The sequence below is a fragment of the Melopsittacus undulatus genome, chromosome 6 (genome assembly GCF_012275295.1).
Source record: "Melopsittacus undulatus isolate bMelUnd1 chromosome 6, bMelUnd1.mat.Z, whole genome shotgun sequence".
NCBI classification, from domain to species: domain Eukaryota; kingdom Metazoa; phylum Chordata; class Aves; order Psittaciformes; family Psittaculidae; genus Melopsittacus; species Melopsittacus undulatus.
In genome coordinates, this window is record NC_047532.1 from 73,982,916 (window position 1) to 74,008,523 (window position 25,608).

Here is a 25,608-nt window from a genome sequence, read left to right on the forward strand (position 1 = left end):
AAGCAGTCTGGAAACAGCAGCACACAGAAAGTAAAGACGGCACTAAGGTGAGCAAGAACATCTACATGATTACTTACTATGGAGTCTTAATACTGTATGATGCACATTTAGAGGGCTTACGTGATACAGTTTCTGTCACTTTCACATCTCTTACAATACCTTGCCTGGTCGAAATTCCGGGAAGAGCTCTGTAACACTTGGCAACTGTTTGGTAGCATCTCGCTGCATGATTCCTGCAAGAGGAAGTGTGAGTTTGCCTTCCTTGGATTCTGCCTGCCTGGCTTCTTGAGGTCCCATCTCTGACTCAGAATCAGAGCTGCTGCTGAAATCCACCTTGTCGGAGGCAGCAGAGGAAGGAGCAATGATGGAGGGCAAAATGATACCGTCTCCATCTTCAGATACTACAATAGAACAAGCACCTTATAAACAAACAGGTTTCCTCCCTGTCCCCTAATACAACCCCATAAAGCCACAACTACTGTTTTTATACCAAGGTATGTAAAAATTAAGCCTCTGCAGGTGTTATGAGTACCATTCTGGTTTAACCTTGCATTTTATCCTAAGCGTTCCAGGTGAATTTCCCAGCCACAACTGAGAGGATGAGATAAAAAAAAAAGCAGTTTCATTGTCAATATCAGTATTTTATCAATCACTGGAAATAAAATATTTCACCTTACATTTCAGACAATCCTTTACCACTGCATATCAGGATGAAAACCCACCTTTAGATGCAGTCTGCAGACTGAATTTTGATGACATGTGGTGCTTGCTGCAGAATTAACTGCTGCACATCAGTGTTTGCTTCCTTCAGATATTCACATTGCCAGAGAGTAAGAAGGTTCTCACTCACCAGCTGCAGCTGTGTCCTTTTCATCTTCTTTCTTTCCAGGTACTGGAGGTGGTGGTGGTGGTGGCATCAACTTGGAATCAATATCTTCACAGTCAGCATCATAATCATCCTCATCTTCATCTAACCAGTCAGGAGATAAGACTGCGTATTAGACAGACAATAAAAAGGAACCAGGCACCCTTCCCATTGATACTATCTTATACCTGTCTCAACCTGATGAGAAGAGCATGTCTTCCCTTACTGAGGAGACCATCCTCATTTTGTAACAAGATGCAGAACTCTCACAAGTTCACCTTTCTGCACATACTCATTTGCAAGATTGAAATTTGAGAAAGAATGTGAAGGAAGGGAAAAGGCAAACTGAAAGATGACTGAAGCACTTAGCATATATATGTATATTAGGCTATCACTTCCCTTATTCATGCTTTGCAAAGCAAATAAAGCTGTAAAGAATCAAGAAAAACGTAGTAAAAATGTGGTTAAAAAGTCCTAATCACCTTTACATCCCACTAACCACAATATGTCAACAGCAAGATTAAGTGTAAGGCAGCTTTAAGGAGCATGCAAAGATTTAGCCTTTACACTAGCAGTTACTGAAAGGGAAAAGCTTCATGGTTTTGAAAATCTTTTCCAGACCAGAGAGAGATCCCTGGGACCAACAAAAGAACCAAACTGCCCTCTGCAGAAAGCCAGTTCAGAAAAAAAAAAATCAGGGTAAAACAGGAGAGAAATATTAAGATTGAAGTGACTCTCTAAAGGATCAGGACCTTATCTCTACCTCTGAGTACCTCCAAGAAGCACCAGGCTTGCTGCCTAACCTCTTCTTAAGAACACTGATTAACAAAACATGAGCAGGTATTGGGAATTCTCTGCAGGGGTTCCCAGAGCAAAAGGAGGGTCCTAGTTTCTTTTCTGAGTACAGTTTAAGTCTAATGACTTCATTAAAACAGGAAGATACCAACACAGTTCTAAAAAAGCTTGCATTAGGCTCTTCAAGCAAGGAGTGAAAAGGTACAATGTCACCCATATAGAAGCTGTCAAGGCCCATTGCCCCAAAACACCTTCTACAGCTACAGCTGTAACACTAGTCTCATTTACCTGGTCTTCGAACTGGCTGCAGGCTGCCCATTGCCTGCTTATACCTGCGGCTCTCATCTTCTGCCACTTCATTAATATCTGAATAATCAACAGCATCTTCTGTGCTTTTAACCCAGCCTAGGAAGAAAAGAAATCTATTCACACAGAACTTTATCCTAATAAGGATAACTAATGTCGGACTTTGATGTGTCCACATGAATCCTTTCCTATGTTTACTTTTCTTAAAGGACCAAATACATCTGGTTAACATCACTCCAACCAACTGCTCCAAGAGCTCTGAATTTCCCATCCAGACTGGTAAGCAACCAACTTTAGCATAAAGAACACCTTTCACTTACTCAGTAACACTGTTCAACAAGTAGTTTAAATAAAAAAGGGGACATGATAATATTGTATGCTAAATAGGCTTGTTTAACACAGGGGAAACATAGAATAAACTTATTCATGAGGGAGAAACAAGTAAAAAACCCACTTATATAAAAATTAAAGAGAGCAAGTACAAAAGTGACCAGGAGATCACGTGGGGTCACTCTGACAGGGAGAAGGCAAGGCCTTTTGCTAGAGGACCTCTATCACATAAATCACAGTATTTCCTGCATGATTATCTGGGTGCTTTTCTTTCTCTCCAGTAAGAGTTCTGATCCTGCAGCCCCTCTACGGTTTAACTGCAAGCACAGTTACTAACCTTCCTCATCCAGGTGGGCTCCATCAGACTCCGGGCTGTCCTCCTCGCTGGCTGTGATCTCGGTGATCAGGTTGCCCAGTCCCAGCACACCCAACCCAGCCAGGTGCTTCTTGGATTCCTGGGGAGACCAGAGCCACGTCCCAGCGTGGAGGCTCCGCCAGGAGGGCCGGGCCCCTTCTCAGGCTCGATCCCCCCCCGCAGCCTGCGCCGGGACACTGGACACTGGGTTCTTTTCCCGTCCCCAAGCCCGCGGCGTGCAACAGCGGCGTCTGGCTGGAGCGACACAGCCCTACCTTGTCGAGGACGCTGTCCCCCTCCAGCTGCCCCGCCTCATTGATGTTGCCGAAGAGGAACCCGGCCAGGGAGAAGGGCTCGGCACGGCCACCTTCCGCCTCCTCCTCGCTCTCCGAATCCGACATCGCTCCGCTACCGACCCGGAAGCGGAAGCCGGACCAAGCAGCGACCTGCGGACCTGCCAACAGCGCCCCCGCGCGGCCGTAGCCCGCCCCAAGGAAGCGCGGAGGCTCCGGCGTTCACCGAGAACAGTTTATTGCATCTCAGAAACGGGGCCTGGCTTTCCACAGGAAAGAACTACGTTTAGAAGGGATGCATTACAAACAGCCGGGGGAGTTAATACGAGACACAGAAAGAGGAGAAAATGTTTATTGCAACATAATTCTGCATAATTTAAACCAAAAACAACAACAAAAAATCCTTTAAAACTGTTAGCTGTAATACAAGTTTATAGTATAAAATCAAGTCGCCAGTGTATGTATCAGTACCACACTTGGAGTCCTGAGCTCCCGACGCCGATGGGCGCTCCTCAGTCCATTGGCTCCTCGCAGTCTGCCCAGGCAGCACCACGAGCAAGGTTCAGCACTGGGAGGCAGCACGGGGAGGCCCATCCCCCTTAGGTTCCATAGAAATAGCTCCGCCGTAAACTGGAGAAAGCACTTGCACATCTAAGCACACCCCGTATCATCCTCTGGTCACACAACTCCTGTACCGCTCAGTTCCTTGTGGATGGCTTCAGCTATATTTCAAATAACCACTTATTTCAGAAATCATTCATGCACTGAAAAATCAAAATCAGCCTCTTCATAGAGTCTCTTCTGTGAATTAAGGCATACACACTGCATTCCTATCAGTAACAAACTGAGGAATCTTGAACAGTAGAGAAAACCCACACAGCTTAACTCGTGTTTTCTGATCTCCCAAAATGTTCTTGATTAAAACAAAACCAAAAATTTGGTAAAATCCAGCTGTGGCATTGTGTGAAGTCTGTATTTGCTTCCTGCCCACTGGAGAAAAACCAAAACAACATGTGGAAGGCACAGAACAGCCTGTAGACTGAAGCACTGGACTACTTACAGTAAAATGCATCAAGAATTGTAGGCAGGGAGGGAAAGGAAGATCACAAACTTAGAATGCCCATTGAATGGAAAAGCTCATTGTATCTGTGTGCTCCTGAAGCTCTTTCTCATGAAGAGCAGAGGCTGGAGAAAACTAGCTGAGCTGTCAGCAAAGCAGGGCTTCTGCTCCTGGCAGAAAGCAACAGGAACACATGACACCTAAGCAACTGCTAATGAGGTACACCAAATCCCCTAAAGTTTCTGATAGTGTTCAAAGTTCACCTTCTGCTTGTTTTCATTATTATCATATTATTCTCATCCGTACTGCTGTGTGATCCATTTAGTAAGTAATCTAGATGTGGATAAAGGGTTCTACAATAATGTAATCAATTCAAATAAACTGATTAAGTAGATTAATTTTATCTTAATACACTCTCTTCCAGTTAACACCAGGTTGGCTTCTCTGTGAGTCTACAGGAACAGGAGGGGTGTGTAGTAATGCTTGCTCACAAGATTTCTTCTCCACACAGTTATTGTCATCCAGTTCAGAATAACCACAAAATATGCAGAACTAAAAGATTTCAGTATGTAAAAAAGTAAAAACTTTTTAAAACAGTAGTAGTTTCAGTACAAAATTGCAAATATATGTAGCAAAGAAGGGGGTAGGGGAAAGAGGTGCCTGTTGTTGAAATTAAGTCTATTTAAGAGCAGTTCAAACATGTCACAAACACTTCGAAGTACATCTCTGAATGAAGCAAAGGGGCTTGCACTGGGGTGACTACACAGTTGATTTAGGCCTGACTAGCATTAAAAACACCCATGTGCACTGGCTTACATAAATATATTGTAAACAAGATAAAGCCTTTTTATGCAGTTACTGAAATTTACCTACAGAAAATAATCCAGAATTACAAGGCACAGTTAATTACTACCTCCAAGTCAAGCTCACAGTAAAGGCCTACTACAAAAGTAAAGGCAGAACATGGTGAGTAGAGGTTACCTAACTAAAATACTACAGCCTCACAAGCCTGCAGGGCACTGCAACAGGAGCCACATCTGGAACAGCATTTCCATGAATGCAAGAGGGGCAATGGCACTTGGTGAAGAAAAATACGCAGAGTCCGTAGGCTTCTGCAAACATACATAACAGGTATTTGGGTGTTGCTTGCAATAAGGCAACATTTGGACCTCTGCATTGGTTCACTAGACACATATACCAGTATTTGGATTAACTGCAGTTTATAAATTATGGGTTGCAGTTTGCTAAAGCAATACCAATACAAGCATATCTCAGATACACAAAAACTGGAGCATCAGTTAAACCAGCTGAAGAAGGGCACATTCTCCTCAAAGGGAATTAGGGCACAAATATGAATGTTTCTATCCACCTGGTATTTTTGCATGTATCAGATGAAGCAAGGTCAAATTAACACAATATCCCTAAACCCTTCTTGATGTACTCTGTGTTCTCATGCTAAAATGAGGCTTTTTTTCTGTCCAGGATACACACCAGTGCACTTTTGCATGTGTGGGAATCACAAGAAAGCAAGTTCTGAATTACCCATTGAGGCTGCACCCAGACAAAGACAGCACTGTCAACCTCAGACAACAAAGCTCAGTCCAGCACCACTGGTTTCACACAAAGTAGCTTTGAAGCATGCTGCTTTCATACCACCAAGCTGTAAGGTTAAGTCTAAGGAAGGTTTCATGCACTCACTCCTCAGCTGGTCCCAGAATGCCACATCATGAACAGTGCACCCTGAAAGTAAAAGTCAGCTGCCACTCACTAGAGACGCTAAACAAAGTTAAAAAGGATGTAAATAGAACTTCAGTTAAAAGAGTTTATGTTAAGTGATCACCTACTAGAAAGAAAAAACTGCCCAAGGAAATCTATTCAGTGACTGACTAACCATTATAAATTTAACTGATGCCATGAGTGAGTTGCCAGGAAGAAACAAGGGTTCCTGGTTCCTGTAAACAGAACCTCCGAATTTTCTGTCAATGTTCTCCCAGAAAAGCAACAAAGCAATATGCCATAAAAATCTCAGGTGGTGGCCCAAGAACAGTAAGAAGTGAAGCAATGAATTCCTCAAGAGCAAATGGACTGCTATCAAGTCTCTAGGATTCATGAAAGGTATCACACTGAAAATCTTGTTTTGAGAAGTGTCATTGCAACTACCTCAGGCAGTCTGAGAAGGTAACTGAACTTTATTCTCAAGGTGCAAAATATCTTTGGAGAGTGAAATCAAAACTCAGTTTAGATTATTATGAAAGACTTGCATCTAAACTACTCTTTCACCTCTCCAATTCAAAAGTATGAAAATTGCTAATTTCAGTGATTCATCATTATCCTAAATTCTGTACATTAGGAGAAATCAGCTCCTACCTCTATCAATAAAATCACTGCAGGTGTTCCCTGGGTCTTGCTCACTACATTAAACACACCGTATGCTAACTCTTCATATAAATGATCACAGTTCACTCTAAGGTAAATCTCAGAAATATTTCAGGCATTTTTGCATGTAAACAAATTGTTTTCAAGACTTAAATTGACAAATCAAAAGAACTGCATAGTCAGACTTCTGTTTGTAAAACAGATCAGTAAAATAAGGGATGGGAAAAGCAGCAGCTATACTTAGAGCAAAGTTATCATAATCTGTGCTTTTCAACAAATCTAGTAACTGATGTCTATCTAGTAAAGAAGTCTGTCTTCAAAGAAGTACCTTCTTTTATTTTCCTCACAAAATTAGGACAAAAGCCAAGTGATCCTTGGAGAAGCTGGAGACTGGAACTTTAGAAATAAAGTAGATATTTGACCTCTCACCTAGAAAAAAAACCCCTCTGTTTCAGTTTCCCTGAAGCAATAAGACTGCAAGAATATTCGTTGTATAAAGCATTTCTGCTTAGAGCTGTTAGTGCAAGATGCGAATCTTCAATTTAACTCATTGAAGAGCCCTCCAAGATTCTAGTCAGTATTCAATTGTGAACCTCCATCACTCCAGGTAACTACAATAAGACACATTTTCTTGTGTTCTTCTTTGTCACAGGATACAGAACTGCACGCACAGCTTCAGCAAACACCTCACGAACACCCTCCTGATTCAATGCTGAGCACTCCAAATATTTGACTGCTCCAATTTGTTTAGCCAGTGAAGTTCCCTGCTGCGGGGTAGTGGGAGCCAAGCTTTGCTCTTTCAACTTTTTGACTGTTTCCAGGTCATTTCTTAAGTCTCTCTTCGTGCCCACTAAAAGAACGGGAACATTTGGACAGTGGTGAGAAACTTCAGGATGCCATTTGTGCCTCACATTTGCATAGGAAGAGGGGCTACCAATGGAGAAACAGATGACAAATACATTGGTTTGAGGATATGAGAGAGTGCGCAGGCGATCATATTCCTCCTGGCCTGCAGTGTCCCAGAGATTCAGGCTAACAGTCCGGCCATCAACAGTCATTTGGGCACTGTAGTTGTCAAACACAGTAGGGATGTACTCTTCTGGGAAGGCATTGGTGGTATAGCTGATGAGAAGACAAGTTTTTCCCACAGCACCATCTCCAACAACTACACACTTTATAGTCTGCATTCTTTACCCAGAAACAGAGTCCTGCACAAAGCAAGAAAACAATTAGAAAAAGCACAGTCAATTACAGTAATTTTAAGCTAACAATTTCTTATCACAGCTAGACATACTCAGTGTCTCAGAAGCCATTGTGAAGCGCTCACAGGCTAGAAAGGCAATAGTGACACAGAGATGCAAGGAGTTGAGAGCTCAGTGACAACTGGCTGCACTCCAACCATGTAAATACAAATTAGCCAAATTCCCACAGTCTTGCCTTACTGCCAGGCTGTTTCCCCACAGCCAAAGGGACAAGTCCTTAGAGGTACCTGCAAGTGGAAAGGGATCATGACCTCAGACCTAGTAACAAGATACTCTGCCATTTATAGGTTCACACATACCTCCATACACACACCACCTCCAAGATTCACACCTCCTGCTACATAGTCTACTGCCTAAGCAAAGAAACATTCAAAAATTTTATAATAAACCAAACTGGGCTGCACTGCTACAATCTACTATAATAATTCACCAGAGCAATCATACCTCAAGAAACTGCATTATTTAGAGGATACCAGATAAAAGGTTAAGAAAGTAGTATTTACAAGAAAATGTTATCCTCTGAAATATAACTAGCCATAGTACCCAGATTAGAATACATAAGTATTTTTTTCTGAAAGAGCCAAGAACAGATTATTCTCACTAATCAGTAGCAGAACAAGAACAACTTAATAGGCTTGAGTTACAATACAGATAATATACTGAGTATTAGAAAAATACATGCTGCAAAGGATCAGCAACCAGTCTTCCAAGGCAGACTGTGAAACTGTTACAGGAGGTATGTGACACTTAAAAGGCTTTCCTATCCGTTTCCCAATACATAGGCTTGATAATCAAATGGATATAGCCTAAAACTAAATTCATTCTAAACTTTCATCACATGAACATCAGGTACTTTGAATATAGCATGAAACAACTACAAGGAGTCATTTGTTGTACATTTGTTATAGTCAGGAGTTTCCACTGCTAGCCTGAACTTGCATCTGCCTTTTCACCCAAATGCCTTTGAGGTACTATCAGTAATCTTCAACTTGCAAGCAGCAACAAATACACTGCTTCAAACAGAAGAAACAAATAGTGGGAGGAACTAGATTGCCTATTCTAGAAGGATCACAGCTCCAACACCTTCAAAATAGCAAAGGAAACATTAAGATGATCAATAGTGAAGTACTTCACTTACAGAAGCCATAGAATCCCCTCCCTCCAACTTCCTCAAGGCCATCCAAACAAATCAACAACTCTGTACCATTTAAGTCTCAGCTTTTTCCTTTTTTATTAAGTCTATATCTGTATCCACATACTGCTGTTCTCCCACTGAAAGCATACATGGTTCCTCTGTACTAAGTGAAAACAGACTTGAGCTTTAATACAAAGCTGCAATAGGCAACTCGAGTGGTATCAACTGTGGTCATTACAACATAAAATGCTTAAGGAGGTGTCAATGTATGTACACATGCACGACTGAAAACCAGTCAGTGGTGGGAAGCAGTGCAGAAACCTTGTTCCAGAAAGAATTACAGAGCAGTCAGTCTCACCTCTGTGCCTGGCAAAATCTTGCAGCAGATTCTCCTGCAAGGCATGCTAAGGCCTTGAAAACAACAAGGTGCTTGGTGACAGCCAGCAAGGCTTTACTAGGGGGAAATCCTGCCTGACCAATTTGGTGGCCTTCTATGATGGGGCTATGGAACTGATGGACAGGGGTAGAGCAGTTATGTCATCTACCTGAACTTGTGCAAAGCATTCGACACTGTCCCACACAACATCCCTGTCTCTAAATTGGAGAGACATCAACTTGATAGGTGGAACACCCGGTGGATAAAGAACTGGCTGGATGGCCGCATGCAAAGAGTTGTGGTCAACAGCTCAATATCTGGCTGGAGACCAGTAACGAGTGGTGTCCCTCAGGGATCGGTGTTGGGACCGGTCTTGTTTGCCAATGACACCAAGCTGTGTAGCTCGGTTGATTCGCTAGAGGGAAGGAATGACATCCAGAGAGAACTTGACATGCTTGTGAGGTGGGCTGATGCCAACCTCATGAAGTTTAACCATGACAAGTGCAAGGTCCTACACCTGGGTCAGAGCAATCACAGGCACAGATACAGGTTGGGCAGAGAAGAGATTCAGAGCAGTCCAAGGACTTGGGGGTGTTGGTCAATGAGAAAATGACCATGAGCTAGTTTCAGTGTGCAGTCACATCCCAGAAAGCCAAACATATCCTGGGCTGCATCAAAAGGAGTGTGACCAGCAGGTCAAACGAGGTGATCCTGCCTCTCTACTCTGCTCTTGTGAGACCTCACTTGGAGTATTGTGTGCAGTTCTGGTGTCCTCAACATAAAAAGGACACGGAACTGTTGGAACAAGTCCAGAGGAGGCCACGAGGATGATCAGGGGACTGGAGCACCTCCTGTATGAAGACAGGCTGAGAAAGTTGGGGCTGTTCAGCCTGGAGAAGAGAAGCCTGCATGGAGACCTCATAGCAGCCTTCCAGTATCTGAAGGGGGCCTAGGGATGCTGGGGAGAGACTCTTCATTAGGGACTGTAGTGACAGGACAAGGGGTAACAGGTTAAAACTTGAACAGGGGAGGTTTAGATTGGATACAAGGAGGAAGTTCTTTACTGTGAGGGTGGTGATGCACTGGAATGGGTTGCCCAGGGAGGTTGTGAATGCTCCATTCCTGGCAGAGTTCAAGGCCAAGTTGGGTGGCATGGTTTAGTGTGAGGTGTCCCTGCCCATGGCAGGGGGGTTGGAACTGGATGATCTTAAGGTCCTTTCCAACCCTAACTATTCTATGATTCTAAGATTCAGCAGGACACAGGATGGGAAAAATTTGGAGGACAACAAGAAGGAAGAAGTTACAGAAGCAGTTTATCCTTTTTGAAAATGGCAGTAATGACATTTCTAAAACAACATGAATCACCTGAAAAGAAATCTGACACGTACATGTGAGCTTTGGCAGAAAAGTATACAGGTGATTTTCATCATACATCAAAAAAACCCACAGTCATCCTGTTTCAAGGCTCCAGTCACATGAAGACAGAGATGTATATGCAAATGCATATTGTAAAAGTAATCAGTAAATGAAAACAGCACTGACCAGCAAAAGCTGACAGCAGGACTGCATCTATTACTCCAGAACACTTGCACCAAGATTTTCATTTAATAAGGCTAGGAAAAAAAATAGAAAAAAAAAAAGATAAGTTCTTTCAAAATAGAGGCTTAGAAATATTTCTTGCATTTTGCAAACCCCAAAGTTGAAGTCCCTTTTAAGACAGAATTAGCTAAAACATTACAAATTAAACATTTTTAGCATTATATTATTAACAGAAATTGAACACTGTTACCGGCAACGTACAACACAGGGTATTTCTGAACACAAAGGTTCTAAGTGCTATGAGCAAACAGTGACAAAGAGAGCGTGTATTTTAATACCATAACACTGTTCTGCCTAAAGATGCAATCATAACTCCCCAAACTTGTTTCTACTGCTGCTCTCCTTGTAGGACAGATCAGTACCTACTCTGAGACACTGCCACACTCTCACCAGCAGCAAGGCTCTGTTCAGAAGTTTCCAAACCCTGTTTCCTCTACCCACCTATGTAGCATGCCACCTCCTCAGCTGTGATCACACACTGAAGTGATAACTTGTTTCATCCAGTTCACCACATAGTACCACAATCAACAGTGTTGCTACAACCAAGCCAGTGGCAGCCTATGGTGGGAATGAATCATGGGGAAGGAACACCATACCCTGCTGTTGCTGACAAAATACCAGCATACCACATCAGGAAGAGCAGGTTTTAAAGCCTATTCCTGCATTTAGTTCAAACAACTATAGTACTTACTAGAAGATGCTGTGCTGAGAAAACTTAGTAGTGACCAAGAATTCCAGAGCAAAAGTTTCTTCCCAAATGAACTACCTGTGCAGCAAACCACTCTTTTGATCAGTGCATAACAAGTGACATCACAGAGGTGGCAAAGTTAAGTCAGCTGGATACACTCAATAAAAACTCAACTATAGAAACAAAAGTCTGGTGGATAACAAGATATACAAAAACCTTTATGCACCCAGTTCCTGGTTTCTGAAATAAACAAATTGCAAAGACTTGGAAACAGATCTTACACACACACACACATACACACCATGTGCTCCCCCAAGGACTTATAGCTCTGAACATTTCTGTCCAGAGCTTTTCACAGAAAGAAAAGGTATCCCAGAACTGCACCCCTAGCTGCGCATGCAGGGCACTGACATATGAACACCAATATTCTAAGACAATAGAGGCAGTTTCATATATATATAAACTGAAAAGCCACATTATCCCATACCATCAGAAGCTGAAGTAGCTGGACTCAAACTGATTTAACATTTATAATCAAAGTGCTATCCAAAGAGTATTTTCTTGGGCCTTTATTAGAGAGGTAATTAGAGCTTTCAATTCAGAGAACAGAAGTAGGGTAACAAAAAAGCCTGGAAAACAAATGCCCTTTCACAGCATTAGTATCTTCATTTACCTCACCAAGGCTTGGATTTTAGAAGAGCAGCATTTGCAGTAACAAGTAACTCCATGCAAACATGCCAAAGCATCAGGTTAAGTATGAACTACACAAATCAATTTGATAGGTGGAGCACCCAGTGGATAAAGAACTGGCTGGATGGCCGCATGCAAAGAGTTGTGGTCAACAGCTCAATGTCCAGCTGGAGACCAGTAACGAGTGGTGTCCATCAGGGATCAGTGTTGGGATCAGTCTTGTTCAACATCTTTGACAGTGACATGGACAGTGGGATTGAGAGCACCCTCAGCAAGTTTGCCAATGACACCAAGCTGTGTGGTTCTGTTGATATGCTGGAGGGAAGGAATGCCATCCAGAGAGACCTTGACACGCTTGTGAGGTGGGCTGATGCCAACCTCATGAAGTTTAACCATGACAAGTGCAAGGTCCTACACCTGGGTTGGAGCAATCCCAGGCACAGCTACAGGTTGGGCAGAGAAGAGATTCAGAGCAGTCCAAGAAGGACTTGGGGGTGTTGGTTGATGAGAAAACATGAGCCGGCTGCAGTGTGCGCTCACATCCCAGAAAGCCAAACATATCCTGGGCTGCATCAAAAGGAGTGTGACCAGCAGGTCGAAGGAGGTGATCCTGCCCCTCTACTCCACTCTTGTGCGACCCCACCTGGAGCACTGTATGCAGTTCTGGTGTCTTCAACATAAAAAGGACATGGAACTGTTGGAACAAGACCAGAGGAGGCCACGAGGATGATCAGGAGGCTGGACCACCTCCTGTATGAAGACAGGCTGAGAAAGTTGGGGCTGTTCTGCCTGGAGAAGAGAAGGCTGCGTGGAGACCTCATAGCAGCCTTCCAGTATTTGAAGGGGGCCTATAGGGATGCTGGGGAGAGACTATACATTAGGGACTGTAGTGATAGGACAAGGGGCAACAGGCTAAAACTTAGAACAGGGGAAGTTTAGATTGGATATAAGGAAGAAATTCTTTACTGTGAGGCACTGGAATGGGTTACCCATGGAGGTTGTGAATGCTCCATCCCTGGCGGTGTTCAAGGCCAGGTTGTAAAGAGCCTTGGGTGACATGGTTTAGTGTGAGGTGTCCCTGCCCATGGCAGGGGGGGTGGAACTGGATGATCTTAAGGTCCTTTCCAACCCTAACTATTCTATGATTCTATAAATACAGTTAAAGAGCTTGTACGCTTTTAAGTATGTTTCTCTGTGCAGGGTTCCTTTAAAGTGGGCTGTCTTAAACAAAATAATTTTAAAAAAAGGTAAATTATAACCAGAAAAGAGTAGAAAGAAGTTCCTACACCCCAGAAACTTCATGTTGTGAGCTGGTGTCTTGTGGTTAAAGATTTACACGTGGAAGACAAAGCTTTTTTCCATTTAAGCCACAACCAAGCAAACCGTATTACCTCCATCAGACCTTTTCTAGTAAATCCACAGATCACTTTGTTCAAAATGCATGAAGTCTCTATTCTTTTCTTGTAAATAATTTCCCTAGCAATAAAACTCTCATAAGATAGCAAGTAGCTGGGGTTAAAATTTGCATGGAAAAGTCTTCTTATTTCTCCAGCACCTCTGAACTTAGCACTGCATGATATTTGAATATAAATGTATGCTGGGGGAAAAAAAAAAAAACATGCTCCAACAAAAAAAAATTGCCAACAAACATTACCGAGAGTAGAAAAAACAGTTTAGGGCTTGTTTGAGGCTTTTTTGGTGAGCTTCAAAAGAATTTTGGGGAAAAAGTTTAGAGATAAAAACTCTAGAGAGAAAAACTCTTTCTAAAGAAGAGGTAAGGGAAAAAGAGAAAAATACAGATCAACATGTCAACACATCAAAACCAAGGTTTAGAATTTAGAAACAGAAAAGCTGGGCACAAGCTTCAAAGGCAATTTTAGTTTAAAAGTTGTTCAGCAAAAGAATGGAGTGAGTCAAGAGTAGCAAGAGGTAATTCAGGTTGTTTAGTCCTGCCAAAGAAAGAATTTTCATTACAACTGAAGTGGAAGATCATGAAGTGGAAGTTCTTGAACATGAACTGTTCCAGCAGTTACAGCAGAATGGGAATCATCTACATAGAAATAAACTTCAAAATAAAATAAAATAAAATAAAAATCCACCCAAAAGCAAACAACCCACAAGGAAGTGTTGTGCAAAAATATATAGATGAGAGTTATTTCTATCTTGTCCACCACTGCCTTTGGATTAGAAAACTGGCATTCCTGACTAGGTCAGTTTCCTTCTCAGAAGATGCTGCAAAGTCTGCAGCTGCCTGCACACCTGGCACTTCCTTTGGAATGTACAAGATTTCAGTCAACATGTCAAGACATCATCTGGAGAGCTGCTCCCATTCTGACCTAATTACCTGTCCCACTGGTAGCATTAATATGGACAGCTTGCTCTCCTGTGACCCAGCTGGACATCTGCTAGGGAAATTAACTGTTTGGATTCCACTCCCTGGTCCCACAAAGCTATCATAAGTGAAATCACAGAATAACTTCATGTTGCATCAATTTTTTTTTGTGGGAGAGAAAAAACTTCTATATCTTCCCTTTAATATCTATACTCAAAGAAGGGTGAAAACAGAGACAGAAAACAAAGAGGAAACATGAACCTGCATTCTTCTGGGGTTTTCTACATTTATGGGTTTTATAATACCTGCATGTCAAAATATTCTTGGCAGAAGACATACTTCTTAACATGATATACCTCTGCTCTTGCTACATTACCACTACATGCCTCTCTGTTAGGCAGGTTTTAGCTTTAATATTGCTCTTTAGCTTTAACACTGCTCATTTTCACAGTTTGTCAAGTCTTCCATATCTCTGTTTCTAGTTTGGGTAGGCCTTATTTTGGCAAAAAAAAAAAGAGCAGAAAACGCAGTAGGAGTTCAGCTGAAATCACCTAAACTGAGCTGTGTTATTCTGTTCAACCACAACCTTTTATCAATCCCTCCCTGTTTTGCAGGCTCAGAAGACTGACACTGCTTTATCAGAAGCAGAAGTTAAGAAATCTGAATGACTTAATTGCTCATCTTCCAGTAACAAAAACTGGATCAGGGATGATTCACTCTATCTGCCTGATAGGTGAAGTCGGGAAGAAACATTCAACAATACATTGGGTGGATAAAGCAGCTCTAAGTATATGCTACCATCCTCAGTCATGCAAAGGAATGAAGAGTTTTCATGTGTGCAGCTTAGCCACCAGACCTGACAGGAAAGAGAAAGGGCTCTCTGCAATTTAATTAAGACTGTGTTACTATTCCACAACAGCTCAGCTTACTCACCATTGTTTTAGTGCCAGACTCTTAGAACACATGCCAAGAAAGAGTAAAAAAGTTAAACAGGAGACTTCATTCCTATTGCCCTTCAGCAGTGAATGACCTACTTGGACTTCTCAGTGCCTTTTACAGTTTTCCACACTGTTTTCTGTCCTGCCAGAGAAACCTGCAAGAGAAACAAAACAGATGGCAACAGCCTGAGTGGCAGCAGAGAGGGGGGAATCATCAAGCCAAGCCAGATTTCAGTAGCACAAGAACCATGGAGCCCAAGACTCCATGTGAACACCTGAGTCAAGCAAGCTTGCTTTCTGCAGAGCTCTGCCTGCAGGTTCAGCACCCATGCACATACTACTGGTGCCTAACAAGAGTAGAGCTCTCTCTGGTTGTTTCCTCAGTGTGAACGCTAGAAAGGCCTTGCCCCTTTTGGCACAAAAAGTTTCTTTTCAAAGAAATAAGAGAAACTGTCCAAAACCTTTCATATAGTACTTTTTATATATCTTTCCTTGTCAAATTAGGCTGAAATTGGTTTACCAAATTATAGATTTTTTTCCCAGGGATGAATTGAACATTAGCTTTACCATGTAAGCAGTATTCTCTGGGGAATCACAGTGAAAACTACATGGTCTGCAAGAGGTATTTGGGCACCTCAACCAGACAAACCTCACTGCATCAACACTCCTACTGCAGACACTTGTATTCCAAATTTTATAGGAGAGCAATGATATTAGTAACCAAGTACCAGTGGCCTTAAATTCTATGCCCAACATTGTTTACTGAATACTAAATATTTGCAAAGAGCATTAGAAACAAGCTGGTAAAATAACACTACATCAAGGTGTCGCTGCACAATCATACAGGAGCTAAAAACCAGGACTTCAGTAGATACTTAAATCATAAGTGTAAGAATATGTCAGGTATCCTGCCATAATCAAAAGCTTCATAGTATTAAACTTGATTTTCCTACTGAAACCATATGCAGAAGAATGGATTCATGCAAGACATGCAGAGGTCTGGGTATCACAGTCAGTTCATGAAGAGCAAATAATATTTTTACTACAAAAATAACTTTTATAGACCATGGCAATGCCTTATTCATTATTGCTGGATAAAAGAAGAAAAGACAATTACCTCAGACATGAGGTTCTGTAAAAAGGCACATTAAGCACATCACAGGATGAATGATAAATCTAGCTAAAGCATCCCTGATTCCTATTTGAGGTGGAAAAAAAAAAGCCCATTTCTAGTCTATCTTCCCATCATCTTTTATCACCTGGCATTCACTGGCACTTCAAACACCCTGGTTTTTAAGAACAGTTATAACAAAGACACTGTTGTATTTGAAGGACAATGTGCATACCATGAAAAATCTCAGTCTCCCCTCTGGCAGGTTAAAACCATTCCCCTTGTCCTGTCCCTACAGGCCTTTGTCCTGTCCCTACAGGCCCTTGTCCCAAGCCCCTCTCCAGGTTTCCTGCAGCCCCTTTAGGCACTGGAGCTGCTCTCAGGTCTCCCCTTCAGGAGCCTTCTCTTCTCCAGGCTGCCCCAGCCCAGCTCTCTCAGCCTGGCTCCAGATCAGAGCTGCTCCAGCCCTCACAGCATCTCCATGGCCTCCTCTGAACTGGCTCCAGCAGCTCCATGTCCCTCTTGTGCTGCTGCCCCAGAGCTGGATCAGGGCTGCGGGGGGGTCTCCCCAGAACACAGCAGAGGGGCAGGATCCCCTCCCTGAGCTACTTCTCACTCTCTGGGGGTGCAGCCCAGCACATGGGGGGGTTCTGGGCTCCAGCGCACACTGAAGCTGGGTCATGGGGAGCTTCTCCTCACCCAACACCCCAAGTCCTTCTTCTCAGGGCTGTTCCATCCAGTCTCCCCCAGCCTGCGTTTGTGCTGGAGATTGCCTCGACCCAGGGGCAGGACCTTGCTCTTGGCCTTGTTGAACTTCCTTTTTTTGTTGGGCTTTTTTGTTTGTTTGGGTTTTTTTATGGAAGTGGTAATCTAAAACACCAAACATGTCTCAAAGTTCCCTACAGAAAAACTTGTGTATAGTTAACACTGGAAAACTGGCCAAACAGAGCCTTCAAGTTATGCATTTTACATCTGACAAAGAGGAGACCCATAACCTTTTATGATCAAAAACTAAGCTTGGGAGAAAGAGCACATGGCTGATGATGGTGGCATAAGGAACACTTCACCCCAGCACAGGACACATGTTGCAACCATAGGGACACAAAACACAAAAGCATTTAAAGTTTTTGGTGGGATTTTGGGTTCTTTTTACATCTCAGAGTAAATACAATTAGAATCACAAGTGTTTATAAAAAGTAAATGGACACTGACTACTCATTGGGTCTTAAACAAACAAACAAAAAACCCCAAAACCAAACACTGAAGGGACATTAAATCAGAAAGAGGGCGGTACAGAACAAATCAAAGGTAGCATTGCTTCTCAGGGTTTGAGGTTACGCTAGGAATTCCTCGGTACAGGATTACACAAATCCCGAGAGTTTGTAAAACTCAAGAGCACTGTTAAGCTTATGAAAGCAAGCTTAAGACAATACCTGAAACTTCTGTGGAAACCCCTCAGCACTCAAAATATTTTAGGTCACTATCTTGCTCTACTCTTCCTGAGAGAACAGCCTGGCAGTCTTTAGAGTTGATCGAATATGAGTACTCTTATGTATCCCTGTAAAGGAAAATCCACCCTTAGCCCTGAAACAAGAGACCTTCAGAAAATAGTAACTCATCACCATATGCCAACTTTTTATTAAATCTGCTGGGAGCAGAGGTCACCTTAAATTTGTCACTGCGTTCCTGATACAGATTAGCATCAGCCTGACTTTAGAACAGATCAACCTTCGAACAGAAGAAGGAAGTGCAGGACCTGTCCATGGAGCCATTCCCGCTCCCTGCACATCTCTGGGAGAGAAATGAAACCAGAAAAACCTTGTTCCGACTCATTTCGCTTCCCCTACGCCTCCAGCATCTCCATGCCCCCTGATGAGCACACTGACCTCCGCAAAGCCCGCCTGCAGAAGCCAGGACCCGCACCGCATCTCTGCACCGCCTGGGAACGAAGAACCAACTCGCCCCGCAGCTGGTGGGTGGTTGCCTCCCTTCCCTCCTCCGGAGCCGGCCCCGCTACCTGCGGGCATCGCGGAAACCTCCGGAGAAGGAAACCGCGGCAGCTCCCAGGCGGCGAGAGGCCGGCGCCGGGCGCGGGCCACCGCCCCGCTGACAGTGAGAGTGGCGGCGGCCGGACACCGAGGACCTTCCCCCCACACCCTTCAGAGTGCCGCCTGTGCCGGCCTCCGCCCGGCAGCAACCCTGCAGAGCAACACCCGCGGGGGGCCCGCAGGGGCCCGCTCCGCCGCCGGGCCGCAGCCACCGCACCTCAGTTCAGCTCTGTTCACCTCATGGCCCGGCAGGGCCCGCCAAGCCGCCGCACGCGGGAAGCCCGGGAACACCACTCGTCCCCGCGCCCGGCACCGCGCCCGCCGCCCGCCCCGCGCTCACCTCCGGCGCCGCCGGCGGCCGCAGCTCCCGGGGCGGTGGCAGGACCCTCGACCCGGCCGCACCCCGGCGCCCGCCCCTGCCGCACCGCGCGCACGCGCCCTCTGCCGCGCCGCTGTGCCCGGAGGGTCCGCCAGGGGGCGCCGCAGCGGGAGGGTGGGGCAGCCGCAGGCTTTGCCCGCTGCAGGGCCCCGCCGTGCGTATCGCGCAGCTCCGCTGCCTGCGCCGGTGTTACTGTGCAGCCGCAGGCCCTCGGCGCCCACCCGTCCGCCGCCTTCCCGTCACACCGTAGAGGCCTCTGCCGAGGGAACGTTCGGTCCCCGTCGGCACCGCGGAAACGGAGTCGTTCCGCTCGTGCCCGCGGCTGCCATCTCCTTGACACCTCCTGGGCCTGGCGCCCCTGCGAGATAAAGACAGCGGGGTCCGGAAGGACGACCCGAGGGGCACACACTGGAGTTCCTCCCGTTGTCCTGCCCTGCTGGTCACTGGAGTGGGAGAGGATGGCGGGGCTCAGCTCGCTGGTGTTCCTTAAGCACTTGTCAGGGATTTCAGAATGTAACCTTTGCACTGGGTTTTTATTGCTTGCCGCTTGACCAGGGGAGAGGGTGTGCTGCAGCCTGCACATGGCTCTGGGTCAGGTCTGCTCCTCTGGAGCGGGTGCCGAGGTTCCCAGCAGCTCAGGAGCCAGCACTGCTCAGCCACTGACGCGCTTGACTGTCAGTTGCTTGGTATTCCCATTTCCAGCTCCTCCTCATCGTCCTCTGACCAGCTCAAGTTGTCATCTGAATCCTCCTCCTGTACGGCCCTAGGCTCCTCTGTGCTGGCAGCCTTCTCCTGCTCACCACAAGAGTGTGACCTGCTTTGGGGGAGCTCCAGCCTGGCCCAGGAGCCACAGCTGGTTTTGCAAAGTGTTATCTCCACCTTGGTAGGGACCATGCTCACAAAGCTCTTCTCTATTTCGATGACCTAGAGAGAGGGAAAAGTGCAGTGAGCCGGGCAGAGAAGGGCAGGCAGCACACACTCATCCTTTCCCTTCTGGCAGAGCCCTGCCACAGAAGAGAGGAGGAATTTCTTCTCCTCATGTGCCCAGAGATAGAGCAGGATGAAACCTGGGCTGCAGCTGAGCATCATGGTGTCCAGCTTCATCTAAGCAACAGTGCAGTGCTGGTACAGAGCTCAGGAGAGCTCAGCTAACCACAGCCGCATGCAGGGCTGCAGCACAGCCCTCTCCCCACAGCAGTAAAAGCTGCTGAAACTCAGGCATACATACCCACAGCTGGCAGCACACACCAGAAAGAAAGGCAAGAAATGCACACATAAATTCCTGAGTCTCACTGCTCCTCCCCAGACAGCAAATAGGGGAGAAATCAAAGAGCCTCTGAAACAGCCCTCGTCATAACCCCAAAAGTATTTCCAAAGAGAGATGGCTATAAATGCCCATACATGGGTGACCTGGCACAGGAATAAGAGCAAGCACAGGCTGGCTTGCAGCTTTGCAGCCCAGCCCCATGCAGACTACTGGAAGAGGGAAGCCAGAGTAAACAGAACCTTACCCCCCAAAGATTCATTTCAGCCTGGAAAATCTTATTCCCTTCAAAGATTATGTGAACCTCAAGCTGAAAGATAACAGAAAATTACCTGAGTGGGTAGCACATCACTGCCAGAACTCTTCCTCAGACAGTGCATCTGCCTCAAAACACCATAACACATCACATGTCCTGGCTCTGGTGTAATGGTCTGGTGATACCCTTGGGATCATTTCAAGCCCTAGAAGCATTTCACCCCCATTCAGAGTATACCAGGTTTACCTGTGCCACCAGTTGAGGGATTCAAGATCAGCAAAGCCACCTACTGAGGTTGAAAGCTGCTGAGCCAGAGTGGCTGGGCAGATGTTCCTGCAGCAGTGAAGCCAAGGGGCTCTCAGCTGTGTGACAGCAGGTTGGCAGTGTCAACCCCAGCTGCAGCAATAGACCAAGCAGGGCATCAAAGAGCACCAGGCACATGGCCAGCTCCTGGCCATTGATAAAAATCAGGTGAGATATAGGCACACACCCCAGCCCAGCTCTGCCATCCCCACTCACCACAGTTCGGTTGGCTTTCACACTGCTGAGGGCAGGCAGCGGGTTCTTGGCATAGACAGTCACCACCACCTGGCTGCTGGTTTGATGCCAGTCCTGCCGGCATGACACTGCCTTCTTGTCCTGCCACGGAGAGGAACCCATCATGGCACAGTGTCTAGCCCAAACACACTTCAAACAGAGGGGATGTCTGTACCAGAGGATGCTCCTTTGTAGAGCACTGACTGAGGCTGGTATCAGCCAAACAAGATCAAGCCCTGCCTTTTGTGCTTTATTTTTTTGAGGGGAGGCAGTTAAGGACATGTTAAGACCTGAGATATCCCCTTCTTGTTCCAGGTTACTTGGCTGTGCCCAAGCTCGTACATGCTGTGCAGAGTCAGAAAACTTAGTCTGGAGGGCAGTGTAGGGACTGTTGCTGGATCACACCACCATGCTACATTTTGGAGGCAGATGAGACCCAACTGGCCATGTTTCACTTTTCTCCCACAGGACCCACACCTCATCCATGCCACAGGCAGCTTTGACTGCACCAGGAGCATCTCCAGGAGACAAGCCTCCAGCAGTCATTGCCAGCTAAAGAAATGCCCCAGGATGAGCCCCAGCCCCAAACTCAGGTGCCAATAAGCACAAAGCATATGCATCACAACATCACAGTTCATTCCCTGCAGCTTCCTTTACATCCACTACATGTTTTCTGCTCCAGGACAAGAACAGTCTGGTGTCAGAGGAGGTTGCTCAGAGCAGCCCTAGCTCAGAGGAACATGGTGCACTTTCAGTGATATCCTGGGCCACTTTGGTGTGGCTTTCCCAGCTCAAGCCTGTTTACAGCCGAGGGTTTTCCTGGGGAAGCTTATACATACACACACAACACTGGGAATTCAGATATTCTCCCTATTGCCCTGCCACAACACCAGGTTACTATATAGATGAGATCCCTCCTGAAAAGCAGTTGCAGAGAGAAAGCTTAATTAAAACCAGATTCAGTCATCTGACGAAACTTTTGAGGGTTTTTGGAGGGTTTTTCCCATGCTCAGCAGCCTGCCTCTGTGCAGCAGCCGTCAGCGCTGCCTGTGCTGTGCCTGGGGCCAGCTCCTGCCTTGTGCAGCTTCCTGTTGCACATCTGCCTGTTGGCTGTGAGAGCTGACACGTTTTGTGAGTGCAGGAGCAGCATTTTAAATAGCAGATGGGTGAAGATGAGGCATTCAACCCTGCACAGTCACCTGCGGCAATTATGAAAATGAAGAGAATTAAGCGCAGAGCCCTGTGTGAATGCAGAGCAAAGCAAGGAGCACCCTCGGGTGCCAGCAACCGGACTGTGCTCACAGAGCTCCCCCCGCCAACAGCCCTCTTACCACCTTCCCTGCCCAGCAGTGCGGCCCACGGCTGCAGCCCGGCTGTTCCAGGAAGGAGCTGAAGTCCGTGGTTTTGACTCCGCAGCAGCTCCAGTATTTCATCCTGGGGAGAGAGCGGTGACCTGAGCGGGGAGCGCCCGCAGGAGCAGGCCTTGGGGGCAGCAGGGGAGAGTGGCTTGGAGCCAGCAGCTCCCCATGCCCACCTCGGGGGTGTTACCCACAGCTGCACCAGCCACATTGCTGAGGCCACACAGCCTTGCAGTGTGGCACTTACAGCCCTCAGCAGGATCAGTCTGCTTCCTGGTGAAGAGTTGTTCCTTACCCCTCATGGAAGACAGGAACACCAGGATGGAAAGTACAGACCTCTGTGTTGCTTTCTGGGCCTTGGTAGGTCTGTGAAGCAAGAAGCAGAGAAAATTTTTGGCTGTGCCTCTGGCATGATGGAGCATGACACAGCCATTCATCTGCCCATTGGTGCCCATCCCTCCTTAGCACATAGCATAATGCCCAACATCACCCTTTCACTAGGTCCAGGATCTGTGAGGACTTACTCTGGGACTCTGCCTCTCTGACAACCTGGCCCTGCTGCCTGCTCCCTGCTTGTGCCATCAGGGCAGCCACCCTGAGCTCACCAGCACCCTAGAGCCATCCCTGACACCCTGTCAGCAGCACTTTTGTATGCCATATCCCAAACACAGCCTGATCCCAGCCTGGGACTGGGCAACATCAGGTCAGTGGGCAAGTTTGTACACCACAGAAACTTGCTGCAAGGTGCAAGGGGCTGTTTGTCCATCCTGTCCTTCCCCATCCTTCCCAGACCATGTTGGTCTCATGTCCTTATCCACCTGCTATCTTTTGCTTCCTGTTTGCTTCCCTCTCTGCTACTTTCCAAGCTTGCCAGCCCTCCCACAGCTTGGTCCCTCCAGCACACACAGTCCCAGAATCCTAAGGGACCTCTGGAGATCATCCAGTCCAACGCCCTGCCAAAGCAGGGCCACCTCGATCAGGTTACACAGGAACACATTCACATCCAGGTGGACTCCTCGAGGCAGGCTACACAAGGTGGCCTTGGGGTGAGATGCAAACTGGGCTCTGCTGCATTAAGTAAATGTAGATGGGAATTATTCCACATGCATTTTATCTATATGCCCATATCCTGAATATGTGCTACATTTAATTGCAAGCAATTAGCAGTAGTGAAATGCAAATGTACCTCCAATCAGGAACCTGTACCTCCTCTGTCAGGAATGTGGTTGGGAAGTGACAGAGTCAGCTGCTCTAGGGATGGGATGAGCAGGAGCATACAGAGCTGATGGGCACTCCCACCAGCACAGCACCTTGTGGAACTGGAAAATGAGCCCCTAAGCTGGACCTGCAATACTGCTGGCAAGGTGAAGATGGGACCTGCTGGGTACTCACCACCTTGCAGGCTGCATTCTTGCAGGTGGTGCCAACTTTCACCTCGGCAGTCGTCTCCCCTGCAAGAGTAGCACAGCTTCACCCTGGAGCACACACCCCCAAACCCTCCATGTAGCCCCACTACCAGCTCCCCAGCTTCTCACAGATGGCCCCTGAGCACAATTCATTGCAATGTGCCTCAAGATACAGCTCTGGGGGTTTGCTGGTGCTGAGTGTGCAGCACCTGCAGCCTGTGCTGAAACTGCCATGCAAAACCCCATTCTGAACTTGCCATGTGCAATCCCAACGCCGTCCGTCAGCTCGCCACTACTTGCACAACTGCCCTCAAGTGCCTCATCTTTGGAGGACAGGTTCAGTTTCTCCAATGCCTGTTCCAGAGACCTGGATACTTTAATGGGCAGCAGCTGCCTTGGCTCATCAGAGCTGGGAAACAGCAGCAGCAAAGGCTGAGTTAGGGTTTGGGGTTTTTTGCAGTGTGTCTCTGCCTCTCCAGAGGAAGCAGCAGCACTTCCTCAGGAATCCATGCAGAATGCATGCAGAAGGAGTGGGACTTCAAGGCAACACTGTTAGCTGAGCCCACCTCACCTTGGTCTTTCCCGTTGCATCTTCTCAGCTGATTTTGGTCCTTGGATGATGAGCTCCTCTGCTGGTTTGGCCTTCTGATTATCTGAGGTCTGCCCTTGGCTGCAAGGCTCAGGAGGCTTCTCCTTGCTGTGAAATCCCTTTGTGCACCCCTGAGCAGCAGAGGCAAGCCTGGTGCCTGCTTTGTCCTCCCTGATCTGGCACCTGCTCCCAGACCCTGCAAGTTTCTGTGCTTTTCTGGTTCTGTGTCCTGCAGGGATGGGCTCTGATACTGCACCAGGGCAGGGGTCAAGGCTACAGGGATTCCCAGGAACAAGACAATGTGGAAGCCTCACCAGGACCATGGCAGACAGGTCTCAGTCCTGCTGCACCCCAGCCTGGTAGCTGAAGGGCAGCAAGAGTCTCCCCCATATCCTTGGTGCTCTGCTGCCTTCTTCCCTCCCGACCCCAGCACCATTCAGACTTTCACAGCTGTGCTTGTGCTTGGAGCATTTGTGTTCATCCTTGTGTTCACCCTTGCAGGATTCTGGTAGGGGACTATAGCTCCTTTAGACACCCTTCTCCAGGACTGCCTGCCCCACACTTTGAGAGTAGCACCCTTGCAGGCTCCTTGGAAGCAGATAGGAAATCCCTGGCTGATGGGCAAAGAGGGCAGCCTTGGCACAGGATGGGACAGAACAGCACAGAGCAGGGGCAAGGAGGAAAGGACAGAGCAGCAGTGGGTGCGATTGGGCTGGTGGGTCGCTCACCTTGATGGAGAGGAACTCTGAGAAGTCTGTTGTGCGTTTCTTGCAACAAGACCAGCCCTAGGCACCAGGAGATGACAGACTGATCAGGGGTAGGCAATCCCACCAGCCACAAGGCTGCAGCTGCAGTGCTGGCTCCTGCCCCACTCACCTTCAGGGCATCGTGGAAGATGGGGACACCCGGGTGGTACAGGCAGGAATCTAAAAAGGGAAAATCAGGGGATTTCAGGAGGAGCAATCCTGCCCATGAGCCAGCCGTGACACCCAGCAGCTCTGAGCCAGCTCCTGCCATCCTGGCCTCAGCTCAGCTCTGTTTGGCAGCTCAGGCCATGGCGTGGCAGCCAAGGCTGGTTCTGAGACCAGGAAAACTGCACACATTCCACTCATCCCAGTGCAAAGCAGACGAGCCCACTTACCATTGGTGTTGTGCTCAGGATCAAACCTCTGCCCACAGCCCTTGTTGTAGCACAGCAATGCCATAGCTCATGTGTACTTGTGGCTTCCTTCACTCCTTCCACAAAAATCTGTTGGTCTC

At 46.7% G+C, this 25,608-nt stretch overlaps 3 protein-coding genes across 7 annotated transcripts in view; all 3 read right to left on the bottom strand.

Moving 5' to 3' along the window:
* TAF1 (TATA-box binding protein associated factor 1) overlaps positions 1–3,057 on the bottom strand; it is a 32,665-nt gene extending 29,608 nt beyond the window's left edge. Inside the window, exons 1-5 of one of the 2 annotated variants that reach the window (XM_031048229.2) lie at positions 2,927–3,057; positions 2,634–2,751; positions 1,949–2,065; positions 851–970; positions 160–233 (exon numbers count right to left, since the gene is read on the bottom strand). In XM_031048229.2, coding sequence (XP_030904089.2) covers positions 160–233; positions 851–970; positions 1,949–2,065; positions 2,634–2,751; positions 2,927–3,052 — 555 coding nt within the window. In that variant the 5' untranslated portion in view covers positions 3,053–3,057. Of the gene's footprint in view, positions 1–159; positions 402–850; positions 971–1,948; positions 2,066–2,633; positions 2,752–2,926 lie in introns of both variants that reach the window. The other variant, XM_031048228.2, reaches the window with a different exon arrangement.
* Positions 3,058–3,274: 217 nt separating this feature from the next.
* Positions 3,275–19,005, bottom strand: LOC101880197 (rho-related GTP-binding protein RhoG-like). 4 transcript variants are annotated; one of them, XM_034063900.1, is made up of 4 exons: positions 18,900–19,005; positions 15,396–15,555; positions 10,696–10,766; positions 3,275–7,588 (listed from the first exon to the last, which is right to left on the bottom strand). In XM_034063900.1, the coding sequence occupies exon 4, from the start codon at positions 7,565–7,567 to the stop codon at positions 6,992–6,994; it is 576 nt and encodes a 191-aa protein (XP_033919791.1). In that variant the 5' UTR covers positions 7,568–7,588; positions 10,696–10,766; positions 15,396–15,555; positions 18,900–19,005; the 3' UTR covers positions 3,275–6,991. The 4 variants fall into 4 exon arrangements, with proteins under 4 accessions (XP_033919791.1, XP_033919790.1, XP_030904112.1 ...); XM_034063899.1 differs by lacking the exon at positions 10,696–10,766; XM_031048252.2 differs by lacking the exons at positions 10,696–10,766; positions 18,900–19,005 and adding an exon at positions 17,945–17,963.
* A 608-nt stretch (positions 19,006–19,613) lies between these two features.
* Positions 19,614–25,553, bottom strand: ITGB1BP2 (integrin subunit beta 1 binding protein 2). Its single transcript, XM_005148337.2, has 11 exons — positions 25,490–25,553; positions 25,225–25,274; positions 25,077–25,133; positions 24,331–24,479; positions 24,056–24,168; positions 23,746–23,804; positions 22,649–22,719; positions 22,327–22,429; positions 20,978–21,097; positions 20,450–20,512; positions 19,614–19,862 (listed from the first exon to the last, which is right to left on the bottom strand). Exons 1-11 carry the CDS (start codon positions 25,551–25,553, stop codon positions 19,614–19,616), a joined length of 1,098 nt encoding a protein of 365 aa, XP_005148394.2.
* Positions 25,554–25,608: the final 55 nt, after the last annotated feature.